This window comes from Crocuta crocuta, unplaced genomic scaffold, assembly GCF_008692635.1.
Source record: "Crocuta crocuta isolate KB4526 unplaced genomic scaffold, BGI_CrCroc_1.0 scaffold25, whole genome shotgun sequence".
Taxonomy (NCBI): Eukaryota; Metazoa; Chordata; class Mammalia; order Carnivora; family Hyaenidae; genus Crocuta; species Crocuta crocuta.
The window spans coordinates 18,993,877-19,012,097 of NW_027532015.1; the positions used below are offsets into that span (position 1 = coordinate 18,993,877).

The 18,221-nt window shown below is 36.7% G+C and overlaps 1 protein-coding gene across 1 annotated transcript in view; it reads right to left on the bottom strand.

Moving 5' to 3' along the window:
• Positions 1-222: 222 nt before the first annotated feature.
• Positions 223-18,221, bottom strand: part of ENPP3 (ectonucleotide pyrophosphatase/phosphodiesterase 3) — a 74,811-nt gene continuing 56,812 nt past the window's right edge. The window contains exons 23-27 of the mRNA XM_077776099.1: positions 13,069-13,204; positions 10,495-10,572; positions 9,368-9,500; positions 7,620-7,776; positions 223-461 (exon numbers count right to left, since the gene is read on the bottom strand). Of these exons, the coding sequence (XP_077632225.1) occupies positions 291-461; positions 7,620-7,776; positions 9,368-9,500; positions 10,495-10,572; positions 13,069-13,204 (675 nt within the window). The 3' untranslated portion in view covers positions 223-290. The remainder of the gene's footprint in view (positions 462-7,619; positions 7,777-9,367; positions 9,501-10,494; positions 10,573-13,068; positions 13,205-18,221) is intronic.

Below are 18,221 nucleotides of genomic sequence, written 5' to 3' on the forward strand. Positions count from 1 at the left end.
CTTTAGATAATGCTGGACAGAAAATATTATATAATATTATAATCAAAGATTATAAACAAGATAACAAATATAATACGGTAGGTATACCACAGCACAATATTTGTGCAACAACAACAAAAAGGAACTTTAAAATAATACATTTGTAGACATGAAAAAGAGAGAAGGGAATGATGAAAATTATGTGACATTGCTTTTTAGAGGAGTTAAGGAAAAACAATACACTTTATTTTGTGATTATTTAATAGAAGAAAAATGATTTACATTCTGTCTAAATTCATTTATATATTAGGTTAAACAACAGTTTCAAATGTGGGTAAATATGTCTTTAGTTGCAAAATTTCAGAGACAGGCTGTGCTTTTTCCTGGTAAAAGTCCAGCCCAGTAAGAAGTTCCACATCACGGACCCGGGCAACATGGGCTTTCCATCTCTCTTCAATCCAAACAGCTTCTGGTTTATCGTTCTGTAAACGAGAAACAAAAGACTTTTTCATAGGGCATTATTTTTCAACAGAGGGATCTTTCATTATTTAGAAGTTTTCCTTTTCCTTCTGTTTTTTATTGCCTTAAATCTTAACTTGATATAGCTAATTTTTGTTGTTTACTAAAATAAAAGGAAAACAGAAGTACAAAGTATGTTGTAACAAATATAGACCACCACAAAGTCATAAAGCTTAGCTATTTTAATATATACTTTGGATAAAAAAGAAATAAGATATTACAGATGAAGTTAAAATCCCCAATGTCCTTCTACTCAGACCTACTAATTATTAAGAGTCCATGTTTCTAAACTTTTACTGCACATCAATATACAATATATACCATTGAGTTATGAGTGTTCAAATTTACATAAGTGGTATTATAAGTGGTAATCTATAATTACTTTCTCAATCAGAATTATGTGTGCAGGGGCATCTGGGTGGCTCAATTGACTGAGCCTCTGACTTCAGCTCAGGTAATGATCTCACAGTTCATGAGTTTGAGCCTCATGTCAGACTCTGTGTTGACAGATCAGAGCTTGGAGTCTGCTTCAGATCCTCTGTCTCCCTCTCTTTTCCCCTTCCCTGCTCATGTTCTGTCTCTCTCTCAAAAGAAATAAACATTAAAAATTTTTAAAAAAAGAACGTGTGCAGTCTATCCATAGTGATATATCCAGAGCTAGTTAAATGAGTTGTTTTTAGCTGTGGTTTGTGGTAGCACAGTTTATTTTCTCTTTATTGTCATATTGATAATATTATGTATAATACTGTAATGAATAACTTGGCTCATGACTCCTGTATCCAAGAATATGAGTTTCTAGGATATAAATGGAATTGCTGGATCATAGAGCACATGCAGCTTTAATTTTGTCAGGTATTAAATCTCATGCTCCTCAGATAGTTTATACTTTACACTTGCATTGACAGTGGAAGAGAATACCTACTTCCCCACATCCTTGCCAAATCACGTGTGAAATGGTGTTTTGTTGCTTTGATTTTATTACCCTGAGTGTCATTAGAGTCGAGTTCTTTTCAGATATTTCTTGACCATCTGACTTTTTCTTTCATTTTTTTAAATGTTTATTTATTTTTGAGAGAGAGAGAGACAGNGCTCCAGGCTCTGAGCTGTTAGCACAGAGCGTGACGTGGGGCTCGAACTCAAAACCCACAAGATCATGAGCTGAGCTAAAGTCGGATACTTAACTGACTGAGCCCCCCATAGGCCCCTTGACCATCTAACTTTTAATAGTTTTTTTTACTATATAAAAGTTAGTTCAATCTTTTAAAGCCATGGATTTCTATAAAATTTCTTATTCCATATATATTAATTTTCTGCTATTCATATGGTTTTGCTAATTTCCATTTAGATTTTTTTAAAAGTAAGAAAGTTCAAAGGTTTGTTTAGATGAATGTGTTTTAAAAACTCTCATTTGACTTCAGCATTGTAGTTTGTTATCTTTTTAACATTTTTTTGTTTATTAATTTTTTGAGACAGACAGAGACAGTGCGAGTGAGGGAGAGACAAGAGAGGGAGACAAAGAGAATCCTAAGCAGGCTCTGCACTGTCAGCGCAGAGCCCACATGGGGTTTGAACTCACAAAACCATGAAATCATGACCTGAGCCGAAACCAAGAGTGGGACACTTAACCTACTGAGCCACCCAGGTGCACCTAATTTACTTTTTTTTTTTAAATGTTTTATTTATTTCTAGGAGAGAGAGAGCGAGAGACAGCGTGAGCAGAGGAGGGTCAGAGAGAGAGGGAGTCACAGACTGAAACAGGCTCCCGGCTCTGAGCTGGCAGTCAGCACAGAGCCCGACGCAGGGCTCGACCCCCCAAACCGCGAGATCATGACCTAAGCGAAAGTCGGACACTTAACCGACTAAGCCACCCAGGCGCCCCTACTTTTTTTTTAAATATGCAAGCTGGAAATAGGCAGCTATCACTTGAGCCATGGGAAGTGTAAGAAGAAACTACTTCTTGTTTCTAACCACTAAAGCATTTCTGTGTGTGAGATTCACCATGTGCATTAATTTTTAAAATAAACACACAGTGTACTAATTTGAGCTCATATTTCCAATGAGAATCTAATTGATTCTCTTTTTTTCTGCCTTGAACTATTTCCCATTTCAGCAGCATTCACTATTTTTTTGTCACTTTTTTTCATAAAGTTTTCTCCCACTTGATTTATCATTCTACTCCCTCATGGCTTCTTTGGTATGCATCCAACTAAAGGCTTACTCAACACCTGACTAGGTCTACCCTCTTTTAAAACTGCAATTAAATAAACCTAAAGCAGATCACATTACTCTATGTAGGTAGGGATAATACTCAAGTTCTTTAATACCAGGTAGTTTACCTGCACCAAGCAATCTGAACAGAAGCCAGCAATAGACAACTCTTACTGCGCTAGTGCATTTCAACAGGAGAGAAGCCTTGCACACATACAGTTATTATGAGCTATATTTAAAAACAACTGACCCTTGAACACCACCAGCTTGATCTGTGGGGATTCACATATATGCAGATTTGTTTCAATAAATACAATACAGAGCTGTCATTGTATGTTCTCTTCCTTGTGGTTTTCTTAATAGTCTTTTCTTTTCTCTAGCTTAGTTTATTGTAAGAATACAGTATATAATACATATAATAAAATCTGTGTTAAATCGGTTACTGACGCTAATGTAAGGCTTCCAGTCAATAGTAGGCTAGGAGTAGTTAGATTTGGGAGTGAAAAGTTATATGTGGCTTTTCAACTGTGTGGCGGTTGGCACTCTCAACCCCCATATCGTTCAAGAGTCAACTATGTATGTGTTCGAATTGTTATATAAACAGAAGTATTATATACCCCTAAAATACAATGCTCTTTGTTAGCTTTTTCAGGCAATATCAGTTTCAGTATTTTTCTACCCTAACTACTTCCTATTTTCTCCCCTAAACCACATACAATGTGGCTAGTGCTACCACACTAATGAAACTGCTTTGGCAAAAATAACCCAACTGAATGGATTTTTTTTTTTTTTTTTTTTTACAAACAGTTTACTGTCAAGTTGGTTTCCATACAACACCCAGTGCTCATCCCCACAAGTGCCCTCCTCCATGCCCATCTCCCCTCTCCCCACCCCCCACACCCATCAGTCCTCAGTTTGTTCTCAGCATTCAAGAGTCTCTCATGGTTTGCCTCCCTCCCCCTCCCCCACTATTTCCCCCTTTCTTCTCCCCCACGGTCCTCCTGTTAATTTCCCCCTAATCCCCCTATACATGCAAACATATGGTAGCTGTCCTTCTCTGACTGACTTATTTCGCTTAGCATAACACCCTCAAGGTCCATGAGTGGATTTTTTTTTGACCTTTCACTTAGTTGATCACTATAAGCTTCTAAAATTTCCTTTTTTCTTGCATAGCTCTAAATGATCACCTGTTCAGTGAACACCCTCTGTCTCTTCAACTGATTCTAGCGATTTCCATCCTAGCAGATTGAGATTTCCCTCAATTTGACCTTTGGATCTCTTCTTTCTACTTTCTTTCCTTTGGCAACTTTATTTCACTCCCATGACTTAATAGCAGGTCTCTTTCTACAGTTCTGATTTCTCTTCCAAGTTCCATACCTGTATTTTCCAATATCTGCTAAGCAAGCTCCAATAATGATGGTCACTTGGACTTATGACAACATTCCCTTTTATCTGACAGGAATTTAACAATACAAAGTTGAGGGGAAAAAAGAAAAACTAAAAAAAGGCAGAAAATATGGAAAGAACAAGAGAAGGAAGAAAATACATAAGGCGGTATGAATCTAGTTCCCTAGACCAAGAGTGATGTGGAATCATGAACCTATCATTTCTACAAATGGTGTCAGTGGCTTCAAACCTTTTCCAGTGGTGGAGTGATTAGAGTATTTAAAAGTGCAGTATCCTTACAACTTACCCCTGAAAGCAAGACAACTATTTCATTGGGAGCTTAAAGCATTATTACCTTTTCCAATGCTAGTGTAAATATTGTTGATTTAGACATATTAGGATATAGTTTGTATATGTACTGGTACTCATTGGTTGATTTGATATGTAGAGGATTTTACTTATATATAATTTCACTTTACGTTGACTATAGAATGTAGCTCCAACATAAGATGTGATCTCTTTAAAATGGCCACTATTTGCTTTGCTTACTATTTATTTATTCTTGGAATTTTATATGAAATAACTTATCTAATGCTCACAGCAACTTTATGAGGAAAGGTGAATTTTTTTTATACAATTGAGGAGATTGACATTCAGTTATTTACCCAAAGAAGCCATATCAATAACTGAACACAAGATGTCCAACTCCAAAATCCATGCATTTAAGGTCTATTCTATATTGCTTCTCATACATCCTCTTAGATAATCAACTAGCCTCTCAATTTGAAGACTACACAGAGTGAATTCATCCTTCTCAAAACAACTGATTGTTTTATATATGTCCTAGTCAGTTATGCCTAAAGTTTCAGTTACCTTTCACCCTTTCTCATCCTGTCTCTCACCTCCTTCCTGTCTGACAGCTACATCTTGTTCACAATCTCTCTCAGAGCTTAGTTTAAGTTTGCTTTACACTCATCATATTATGTCTCATAATTGCCTTTATAAATGTCATACCCTTATTACTATATTGCAAATTCCTTAAAATCTTAGATAATGTTCAAATCATTAGTGTTGATGTCTTATTCCACAGAGATGATGTCCTATTAATTTTGAGATCATCTTTACTTTGGATCTCAGAGGTTTTATACCATTTGTTCTTTATCTTGAAGCATAGGTAGAATTTTTAGCGGATGGAAAAGAAGGGCATTCTAGGAGAGAAAAGCATGAGCAGTGATGTTGAGGTAGGGAAACCCAGCCTGTGTCAAGTAGTTTCAAGGACTTCAGTTGGCCCAGAACTTGGGTTTGCAGGTCTAACTGAAGATAAATTGTGAAGAGTCTTAAGTGCGGGCTGGGAGTTTTTTGTTTGCTTGTTTTCATCTTTTATTCTGGGTAGATAAAGTTTTGAGATGAGACAGTATGTCATAATGAAAACCTAAGGTTTAAGGTAAACTGGTAGTGGTATCCAGAGGTGGAGGGAGGACAAGAGACAATGAAGCTACTTAAGATTCATTTTCAGAAGTCCCGATAGGAGGTAATAAGAGCCTAGAACAGGGATATCCAATAGGTTCTTCTATCTAGAACCCCTTATAAAGAACTATTTAATTCTGATTCAGCAGTAGCCTGCACCATCCTGCACTAGTCACCACTGTCAGCCACTGGAAGAATGATGGCTTCCCTTTTTTTGGAAACCTTTCCCCACTCTAAGACTATGGGAGACCCACTGTTTAGCCTCTAACCTGTGCCCTCCATCTTCAGTCACTGAAAGACCATTCAAACATTCAAGTTCAAATCCTATCTTCAAGATCCGGCTAGAATGTTACCTTCCGTACTAGGAAATATTTCTCCTTTGAAATCCTAGAACGATTTTATCTGTCCTTCTTCGTGCCACTTTCCTCTTCCTTCTTCCTTCTTCTATTTTACTAGGTATCTAAGGGGTAGACTATGAGCACTTTTGATAGAATTCATGTCTACTTCATCTGTGTATCTCCCACAATATATTGTATGATGAAGGCAGTTATGTGTTGAACATCTAAAAGAATAGAGATGAGTCCCAATCTGGCCTAGAACCTAAGCTTTTTCCAGTCTCTACTAGCCTATGGGATTTTCCATGTGAAGGACACTTTCCATGTCCTTTAGGCATTCCACAAAGGACATGCCTAAACTTAGCTATCTTATCTACCTGCCAAAATAGTTCTCATTCCTAACTTCCCTCTCTGGTTTTTTCCTAATTACCTACATTTAACATCTCTGATTCATCTTTGAGTCTCCCTTTTTCTTTGGCTCTTGAATTCAACCAGCTACCAAATCTTTCCTCCATTGAAGGTTCTTCTTAATCCTCTCAATTTGTTCAAATCTGCCCATTTTCGGGGCCCAGTCCTACTCCCTCTTCATTTTAGTAACCCTTTATTGATTATTCCAGCCAAATGTGTTTCAAATTTGAAACACTAAATTCTTATAACAGTATTTAGCAATCAATCCTGACTTTGTGACATCTCTTACTTTTATATTTTTAAAATAATTTTTATATTATCTACTGACCCATCTACATGTCTGTATTTCATTTATCCTTATTTATATTTCATTTTTATGTCCTATTTATTTATTTATTTATTTTTAATGTTTTATTTATTTCTGAGAGAGAGAGAGAGAGAGAGAAAGCATGAGCAGGGGAGGGTCAGAGAGAGAGGGAGACACAGAATCTGAAGCAGGCTCCAGGCTCTGAGCTAGCTGTCAGCACAGAGCCCGACACGGGGCTCGAACCCATGAACCGTGAGATCATGACCTGAGCTGAAGTTGGACGCTTAACCAACTGAGTCACCCAGACACCCGTGTGTCCTATTTATATATCAAAGTTATAGATGAACTCTTTGAGGGAAGAGATAATGTATTTCTCCTTGGTGCATTCTAAAAAGTTTCTTTCACAGTGCTGTACACTTAATAAGTACTCAATATATTCGTTGAATGCCGAGTAAGACCAAATTACAAGAATACATATTTTTCTATAAAAATATAGGCAAATTTAAGTAACTAGTTACATACAATTTTCCTTGATCCTTAAAGATTTTAAAGTAGACTAACACACAATGTATAAAAAAAAAGAGTTACTTTAACTCATTGTGTGTATGTAGATGTAATTAATTTCAGACCTCATGTTTCAAGTTGATGGAGTTTTTTTTACATATTCCTTCAGGAAACATTAACTTAGTGCCAACTTGACACAGCACCTTAAGGTTTCTATGTTAAGAATCAAAATATTAATGAGATACCACCCCTTCCCTTCTGAGTGTGAGTAAAATGTATATGAATAAAACACATAAGATATGCATATCTAAACACAACGTAGGCATGTACATATTTAAATTGATATCTATTACAGAAAGATTGATAATCTAAAGAAAAGTTTAAAAAGAGGTAATTTTTAGTACAGCTCTACCCAGGTTGTCGTCAAAGCCACTTTTATAAAAGTCTGGAGGAGATCCGACTAATGATTTTCTCCGGTGCTGAGGACCCTCCAGGAGCATACTCACAGGGCAGCTCTCCACGTTGGTAGGTCGGTGAGGGATAATAAAGGGAAGGACATCCAACCACCCAGGACAGGCATTGGGGGTGTGGCTCTTATTTTTGCAACTGCTCAGCACCACAAAGTAGTGTGTTGGGATGGGAACACTAGTGTTCTTGATGTATCTAAAAACACAATGGAAAAGATTTGATGTTGTTATACATTTGCTTCTAAAACTTATAAATGACATTACATAAATAGTTTAAATGCCAAGGTAAAAATATAGTCCATGAGAGTACATGAATAGAAAGGACAAAAATCTTATCACATATTTTTAGACTTCCATGAACCAGAACAGAAATTTACAGAAGTCCAAACTTGGTCAGTTTAGCATAAATGGAGAATATTAGAATCTAAAGAAAAGCAGACCGTGACGTTATGCCTCCTGTGTTTCCCAGCTGTGTTGACTTTATACGTCACAGAGGCATTTTCCAGGAGAGCAAGAATTGGGACAAAGAAGCCCCAATTCCAACTCTAGCCATGCACTTCCGCTAGATGTTTGGGTGGGTGCCGATCCTCTAACATTCTATGACTTAGTAAGTTTCCTCAACTTGAACCTGGAGGTAATCCTGTGCTGCCCACTTCACCGTGTGGATTTGGGGATAAATCCATACAACTGATAGGACAGTCCTTTAGATAATGAACATGAAAGTGCTTTTAAAAGTTTTGAGAGAGGATTACAGGAAAGCTATTATTATGAGCCCGTTAAAAGAAATATGAGCTTCTATAAGTAAAGATATTACTGTGATTTTAGGATTTCTACATGAACTCAGAGCTAAACTTCGAGGTTTATATTTGGCTTTGCCCTTTACTAGCTATGGAACACAGACAAGATACCTAACCTCTCTATACCCCAGTCCTCCTCTCTAAATAGGGGCTAACAGAATCTAACCTAAGAATGTTTTGTGGACTCAATGAAGTATATATGTATAGAAAAATACTTGGCATGTAGTAAAGCACTATCAAAGGGTTTGTTAGAATCATTAAATGGTGAAATATAGGATTAATAAACACTAAGATAAGAACAAGGCAAATGAAATAGAAAAAGGCCACCCACTGAGTCATCATAAATGTTAATCAGAACCTATAGGTAGAAATTGTTGTGTTACCTAACCCAGGCTTAGACAACACAATTATTTAGTTTGTCTTTCGTACATTTTGATAATAAAGATAAAACTAAAATTCTCTATGCCTGTGTGATGCATGCAAAGGTAGTTCTTAGCAATGTATTATGACCAGGTTTAGTATGAAAATGTACAGGTTAGTAGGACTGCTTTTCTAGGGGAAGCCTATACCCTCTCCTGGAAGGTATTTTTTGAATCACTCATTATTGGGCAATATTGTGAATCATTACTATTTGACATTTTATTTCTTTATTGCTGGACTGCTTCTATATTTATTGATAGTGCAATGAGTCTTCCTTATCTCTTTAACTTTTACAAAATCACATTTTCCCTGTGTTTGTTTAGAAATTTCCAAATAAAAATTTTGCTAAACTTTTCCTGGACATTTTTTCTTTTCCCATTAGTTTAAATGTTTGCCATATAAAAGTTTTGCTATATATTTAGACTGATTGAAGATAGTCAATGATAACAACACTATGTAAATACATTGTGTATTATTTCAAATACGAAGCTTTTATTTAGAGTATTGAGGTTTCCCCTCATGATATCCTACTGCTAAATCAAAAAGTCCATTTGTTTTCAAATTACTTACTCTGTAATTTCATTTGGAGCATCAAAATGACCATCATAATTATAATCAAATATTGGCCCACTAACCACATTTACTCCATTTCTTTCCATGGCATGTTTTACAAGAAGAACACTGTGGAAGTAATCCCACATCTCTAAAAATAACAGAATAAGACGTTAAAAATATCAACCCCTTTTGAACATGGAAATATTTTCTATTATAGATAGATACATTTAAATAACATCAGAGTCTGCTTCAGTAATTGTCCGTGGTAATTAGGTAATTCTGCAAAATAGTCCATGCACCAACATTAAATAAATAGCCACATTGATGATACTTCTTGTTGCTGATGTAGTTGCTGTCATGAAATTACAGTAAAATTTGTTTCCAAATTCCTCCCTTGTGCTGAGTTGCTTTGGGGACAGTGATATTAAATAATGATCAGAACACGCAGACTGCCTTATTGATTATGATTCTAGGGACAAAGCACCAAACACTTACTTACAGTAAGTGCCAGTAAAATTTTGTTTTGGGAATACTCATTTATAGCTAAATTAGGATTAAAAACAAATTATTGAAATTCTAGTCATAAGGCACCCAAAGTTGAAGTAAGTTGAAAAAAAATTATGCCAGAGGTCTTTCCTGTTCCTAAATTTAAAATAGTAGAACATAATGACCCAATATCATGGAGAAATTGTAATAAAAGATGTGTTTAGTTGGAAGTTCACAAAGTCATTTAGGTACTTAAATTAATATAAATGTATACTTACATTTTGTTTTTATAAATAGTTTATTGTCAAATTGGTTTCCAACCACACCCAGTGCTCATCCCAAAAAGAGCCCTCCTCCATGCCCATCTCTCCCCTCTCCCCCGACACCCATCAGCTCTCAGTTTGTTCTCAGCATTCAAGAGTCTCTCATGGTTTGCCTCCCTCTCTCTCCCCCACCATTTCCTTCCTTCTTCTCCCACACATTCCTCCGTTAAGTTCCTCCTAATCCTCCTATACGTGCAAACATATGGTATCTGTTCTTCTCTGCCTGATTTATTTCGCTCAGCATAACACCCTCAAGGTCCATCCATGTTGCTACAAATGGCCAGATTTCATTCTTTCTCATTGCCATGTAGTATTCCATCTATGTATACTTACTTTTAAATGCTTCATACATAGGGACCAAATTACTTGTGATTAAAGCATCATATTGACTATCAGAAGTTCTATTGTTTGCTGCAAAACAAATGAATTTGATTAAATCAAACTAGAATAGAAAATATACCATACTCCATACTAAGCAAACTACAATTACATACTAATGAAAATTCGTTAGCAGTCAAAACATGGGGATACTAAGTATTCTCCAGCAGAGGTTACCAATAATGCAGGCAATTTTATGCATTTGATGCCTGTGGGTTGAATGGTGACCATCAGAAAGATATGTCCAAGACCTAACCCCACTGTACCTGTGAACGTGATATACAGGAAAATTGGGTCTTTACAGATATAATTGAGTTATGGGTCTCAATGAGATTATTCTGGACTTAGAAAGGACTAATATTTTTGTAAAAAGAGAGGGCACTGAGAAGAGGAGAGAGTCAGGGGAGAAGGCAGCGGGAGGATGGAGGCAAATATTAGGAGGAATGAGGCATGTATCAAATGATGCCTGGAGCCCCCCAAAGCTGGAAGAGGTAAAAAAAGAATTCCCCCCAGATTCTCTATTTCAAAGGGAGCCTGGCCCTGCTGACACCTTGATTTAGATTTCTGGTGTCTAGCTCTGCGAAAGAAAACATTTCTCTTGTATAGGTCTGTGGTAATCTGTTACAACAGCCCTAGAAAACAAACACTACACCAGCAAGAATGTATAGTTACTCAATGTGCACAAAATAATAACACTGTTATAAATAACAATTCTAAAGTAAAATTTTCTTAGGTAAGTGAGTTTTAACTCCATGAAGACCGCTAATGACACCACACATGACTGATTCTGAGGACTCATGGATGTGCTGTGTAGCACAGTGAGTGCTGGGCATAGTATGTTCTAGAACCAAACTGCCTGGGTTGGAACCCCAGCTCCATCACCTACCAGCTGAGCCACTAGAGCAAAGTGCTATGACCCTCTGCGTTTCACTTGTCTCATGGCATCTATATCATAGAACTATCCCGAGCGTTAAAAAAGCTGCAGGCCTGTAAATGTTTATTATAATTATAATGCTTTGTGTGTTTAAACATACACTTGGGTGTGTTAACTACTATTTAAATGAAAGGCTAATGAGGGAGCACCAAAGGGCAAGGAAAAACAAGTTGTTGGGTTTTTTCCTTAAAATTTCACTTGCTATTTACAGTCCTCAGAACCCCTAGAAGCCTTTTCTACTTTTTAAACTAAGCCCTGAAAATTGGGATAGCCATCAATATAGCATTATCTCCTTTTTAGAGAAAAGTAAGATTAATTTATAATGGACTTTTTAACAAACAGAATAGTGGAGACATAGCAGAGCTTCATTTCATCGTTAATATTTTTTGAGGCAAGTTATTTAGTTATTAATTTTATTTCCTCGTCAAGTCAAACATTTATATATAAACCAATGCCTTATGGCTCAACAGATACAATATTATATGACAATTTAAAAAATGTATTAATAAAATGTTGCAACTACTTAAGGTTTATCCTATGGTTTGCATGAGTCTGGGAGCTCTGTCTGCAGACATTTTAATAAGATACATCATTTATTTATTTTAATTCTATGTTAGGAATTTAAACTGACATGCTACTTGGTTTCATTAAGCCTTTCTTTCCAACTCTAAGAATCCCTAAATTATAAATCTCTAAATTGGCCTCTTAGGTCATGGTTTCCAGAAAAATGAAGCCGAAGAGCAGAAGTAAACCCATTCCCAGAAGCTGAAATTGTTGAAAATCTCACGAGTGAATTAATAAAAATGACATTTCCTGCTGAATAGGGAAGAGATTTGAGTTTAGAAAAAATGACACGGGTGGGGCATCTCAGTGGCTCAGTCAGTTGAGCATCTGACTTCTGCTCAGGTCATGATCTCACAGTTCATGAGTTTGAACCCCGCATCAGGCTCTCTGCTATCAGCATGGAGCCCTCTTGGGCTCCTCTGTCCCCCGCTCTCTCTGCCCCTCCCCCACTTGTACTCTCTCTTTCTCTTAGAAATAAAAAATAAACATTAAAAAAAAAAAAAAGAAAAAATGACACTGGCTTTTCTATGTTCCCAAGAGAGGAGATGTTTTCTAAAACAAACAAAAAACACAAAGTTCATTCAGCTATTTAATCCATGGCGTGAAACTGTTGGACATGAGCACGCCCCATATGTGACAGGCCAGAATTCCAGCCTGATTTCTTGCCACAGACACAGCTGCATGCTCGGTGCAGGCCTTAGCTGGGGTGGCAGCCAGAAAAAATATTGTTTTAGACGCTTTGCATCCATCTCCAAAGAGTCTTCCGTTTTAAAATTAAACTTAAACCTGACAAACTCTCGGAACATCTGGGCCAGATTCGAGCAGATGGGTGGGTCCCACTGCACAATTTATTAGTCTTTATTATAGCTGTCACACCGTATCAGGTCAGCCCGCAACCACTGGAAGCCTCCTGGGCAGCTGGCTTAGCCCAAGCAGGTCGTTTCCGTGGGGAGCATATGTTTAAGGCACATGCCCACATCCAGCTGATGAGGGCTTTCTAAGTTGTTGCCCTAAAAAAGAGTTATACTAACCAGGCGGATAGAGGAAGCCGTGGGTGATATTCTCGTCTGCTAAATAAAAGGAACATTTTTGGCTTTCAGAAGGAGCAACCCTAACATCAGCCCGCAGACAGTCTGGGACAGTGGGAGGAAGAGGCGATGTGTCTCCCTGTTGAAAGAGAGAAAAAGAAAAAAAAAAGTTACGCCCACAGTTGTGGCTAACCCGTCACCTTATATGGTTTGTAACTTCCCTAGAATGTTTTTCATTTAACCTTTTCCTATTTTCTTAGTGAATCAGGTCTACGCAAGCAATGGAAATGGATGTCTTCAGCAATGTTTTCTTCTGTGGTTCCCTTCTGGTTAGGGAAGGTAACTGGGAGGGTAAATCAAATACATCTTGGAAAGGAATAGTTACAGAATAAAACTCTGAGCTGGGAGTAAAAAAGGAATAATGGGAGCGACTGCTAAAAACCAGAATTCTTTTTAGGATCTCACTTTTAGGTGGTGATATATATTGTGCTTGCAAGTAAATATTGAAAATAAATTTAAAAAAACAATTCATTTTAAAAAATACACATATGAACTAAGGATATTATTCTTTAATCGGGCGACCTGAGATTAATTCAAAGAAGCTATGGCTGTCTGATCTTACTTATTTGGGGATTTATAAGAAATTGTAGCCATGCTTCATTTATCATGAAATATAGGAACAAATTTCTTATCATTGTCTTTGTAGCTCTATGTAAAGACTAATATAATAATTTATGCACTAGCAGGCATCCTATAAATATTCTGCCTAACCCAAGTATTTAAGGTAATACAGTAGTAAATCATCATCATATTTCAATTACGTTGTCATCATGAGTGAGTAAATATTTTGTTATTTAATTCTTTTCAGATTTTGATTCATATGCCCACCACTGCCCACAATGTATATATTTCTTAACAAAAACGTTTTAAATAATTTATTTTTAAAAAGGTTAAGTTAATTTAGGATATCCTTCTATTCACTGCATTATGCTAAAAGCAAAAATCAGCGATGGTGTCTAAAATGTATATGGTAATCATTTTACAATATACAAATCATGTTGTACACTTTAAGCTTATACAATGTTATGCATCAATTATATCTCAATAAAGTAGGAGAAAAAGAAATAAAACGCCTAAGTTTGATTCACAAAGAAAAAGGCAAAAAACACTGCACTACAATCATAGGCAAGAGAGTGTGATTAAGAATAGGCATAGAAGGGGCGTCTGGGTGGCTCAGTCAGTTAAGCGTCCGACTTTCGCTTAGGTCATGATCTAGCGGTTCGTGGGTTCGAGCCCCGCGTCGGGCTCTGTGCTGACTGCCCGCTCAGAGCCTGGAGCCTGTTTCAGATTCTGTGTCTCCCTCTCTCTCTGACCCTCCCCTGCTCACGCTGTCTCTCTCTCTCCTAGAAATAAATAAAAAAAACATTAAAAAAAAAAAGAATAGGCATAGAATAGGTATTGAATAGGTAGAAGATAAAGATGAGGGAAGTCTGGGGAAAGCCAACCAGAGAATGTACCCCCTAACATACTACAATGCTTTGGGTGGCAAACACTAATCCAGAAATTGAGTAGAACTTCTCAACTTGATTGAACACATTTACCTCTGTGTCTCCTCTCTCTGCCCCTCCTCTGTTCATGCTCTCTGTCTCTCTCTCTCAAAATGAATAAATGCTAAAAAAAAAAAAAAGGAAAGAAAGAAAGAAAGAAAGAAAGAAAGAGAAAAGAAAAGCAGAAAGAGTTCTTGGGATATAAAAAGTATGACAACAGAAACAAAATATTCACTAAGAGATATAAGACAAAGTTGCAAATATCTCTCAAAAAGTAGAATTTAAGACAAAAGATAGAAAAAAGATTAAAAAGTCAGTCCATGAAGTCTTATGTCTTATTAATTTGAAGAAAAATTACCTCTAAAATCTAAAGCTAACACATCAAGTAAGTGTATAGATAGACTAAGAATCTTTTAAGATATACAAAGTCTCAAAAATGTTCCTTTCCTTCTTCCTTTCTCAGGAAGTTCCTGAGTGATATAATCCACCAAACCAATAAGTAAACCAAGGAATATGAAGATTTTTATGTTAGAGGCAGTGAATTAGCTCTTACCATTTATTTCACTCTCCTGGTGGCAGACACGGGAAAGCTAAAAACATCCATTTATATTCTTTCAAAAACATACCCTAGCAAACAGTTCTGAATGACCAGATTTCTTCACTCGACATAAAGGGGCGTGTAAAGATGTTGCAGAATGGGAAAATCAACAATATTGATTATCAGCCCCGTAAACAACCAGAATATTGTGAGTTGATGTTTCCTACCACACATCCTTATCACTTTACTCTAAATCATCACATGCTTTGTAAGTTTTTCTTGAAGAAATGTGTAATACATAAATGTAGCCATGGATGCATTTTCTGTAATGTAAGCAAGATGAAATGGCTGTATTCAACAGTTAAAATTATAAACATGTTAAGGAGGGAAGTGTAATGTAATTTTTAATGATTCTTCAGCTGTAAAAGTTGTATTTAAATAATGGGCAGAAATATTTACTATCTTCTCTAAGTAGCATAGACTTTGAGTTGGGGGAGGTGGATCAGAATGGGTTCAGTCAGAAAGTACTAAAAAAAGTACTTTTGCTTATTGAAAATCTTGTTTCTTACATACCAAACTTGAACCCCAAACATAAGTGCCGCAAGACTAGGAAAGACAGGATGTGGCCTCCTGCGTGAAGGTGAGGGTTATGCAATCGGCAGCCCTTTAGAAGGATGGAGGGGAGGCATGGTAAGGTCATTTCTGTGTCCTGGGTTCCTGAGAGAAGACACAGTGGACCGTCCCCCCACCTACACATACAGAACCAGTGTCAGCCCTTCTAGCTTTTCAGAATTCCTTAGAGTTTTTTAAACCAGGGGATAGAGAGGAAAACAATAAATAGAACTCAGACACTCAGATAAAATCTGAACTCCTGAGCTCTCAAAATTCTTCAAGAGAAGATGATGAGCACAGACAGGAAAGCAAAATACTTTCATTTCTAGTCTGGCACGGGGTTACAGCAGATAAAAGTATTTTTATTGAAGTTATAGAATCTTTTTTACCTGTAGGCTGATCAAAAAAGCTAGTTATGTATTTGAATATTGGTTTGTTACCATTTGAACGTACAGAAAGAATATATACTTTTTAAATTATTTTTCTGGTCATATGGCTTTTTTCTACAGGGAAAAATATTCCTTATAGTTAAAAAATTGTTTGCAATGCATAATAATGTTCCTAGTTTTTTAAAGAATCACAAAACATGATTAAGTCATGATTTATAATATTAGGAGTAAGAAACTTTGGAAACAAAAAAAGGTTATTTAAAAAATCCAGTGAGGGGATGCCTGGGTGGCTTAGTTGGTTGAATGCCCAACTCTTGATTTTGGCTCAGGTCATGACCTCACGGTAGTGAGATTGAGCCCCTCCTCCCTGACCCCCCTCAAAAAATAAATCCAATGATAAGTGGATTTTTTAATCTATACACAAATATAGATTAAGAGAGAGAGAAATATTTTTCAAGTGTGCTAGATTTTCTTCTCTGAAAAAGTTCTTTGATTTACTTTAAATTTATAAGGGATACATTCTAAAACATAATCATAGGGGCGCCTGGTTGGCTTAGTCGGTTAAGCGGCCGACTTTCGCTTAGGTCATGATCTCGCGGTTCGTGGGTTCGAGCCCCGTGTTGGGCTCTGTGCTGACTGCCAGCTCAGAGCCTGGAGCCTATTTCAGAGTCTGTGTCTCCCTCTCTCTCTGACCCTCCCCTGCTCACGCTGTCTCTCTCTCTCCTAGAAATAAATAAAAATATTAAAAAAAAATAAAACATAATCATAGTTCTTGCTCTTAATTTCAATTTTTCACCTTGCAACAGAAAAAGCCATTCACCTGGACCTACAGAGCAGGCCCGGAAGCAAAACCCATATATATAGTCTAATAAACCTTAATGGTTTTTGAAACAGTTGTTGTTAGGACCATGATTTCAAATCACAGCTACTTCTCCAGAACTCTTCTGAGATAATAACAACAACAAAAATTAGAAAACCCACCAAAACCACAGAAAAACAAAAGCTCCATAAAACTTAAAGGCACAAGCCAATTGGGCCCATGCTCCAAAAAGTGCTTATTTAAAGTCTGATTTTTTTTTTTTCAAACACAGGGCTGATTTACAACATTTTTATGTGAATCTCAAAACATCCTTGTATGTAATTTTCTTGAACCACAACATACTAACAGAGTAATTTCTGAATTAGAAAGCAGAAAATTGCTAGAATTCCATCCTGTCACATGGAGGGAGAAATATACAAGTAGTTCTGTGGGATCAGTGAAAGGGCAGGAACTTTTCGTAACAATGAAGCTAGTTTTAAAACAATAACAAAAAAGAATTGTACTAAACTCCTGGTCGGAGCCCACTTAAAATCTCTCTGCCTCTGATTTCCGCTAAAGCTCATATAAATTCAGGAATGCGAGACAGCAGGGGAAAGTCTTAAAAACAGAAACATTCCCCTTAACTTCAGAGTCCCTGACACCTGGACTTTTCAAAATAGAAAACTGAATAGTAAGGCTGGCCTTGAATATACTGCCCTTCTCAAAAAGCAAAAACACGTAGGAATTATTTTAAGGAATAAACAACTTCATTTTGTTGTTCCACGGTATGCTGAAGAAAATCACAAACAACATGTTGTGTTTTAGGAGAGTGACTCTGCCACTAACCATACACATGAACTCAGGTAACTGTTGGTAAAATATTTGTCCACATTGGGAAACATCGCTGCTCTCCTACCACTGACCACAATTAAACCATTGTCAGCAGCAGAGCTGCTGTCCAGAACACACAAAGCTTCAATTAATAGTGGGAAAATATGCTTATTTTTCTCCAGAGATCTTGAATGGGAACAGCAGAAAAGTAAATAAACCAATCACTTCCTTCGCATAAATAGAGGTGGAATACCTGTACCCTTCCCTTCGCAAGAACAGTATAGGCTGACATTTGTCATCAGAATCTTTGTATCTAAGATATCAAGACTTTCTTTACAAATCAGCTTCTTGATTATTTATTTACCCTGCTGGTTGAAAGTACTGCATTGTCCAAAAGTCTTTAAAAATAATGGTTGGGAGTAATCTAGTCAATGCATTCA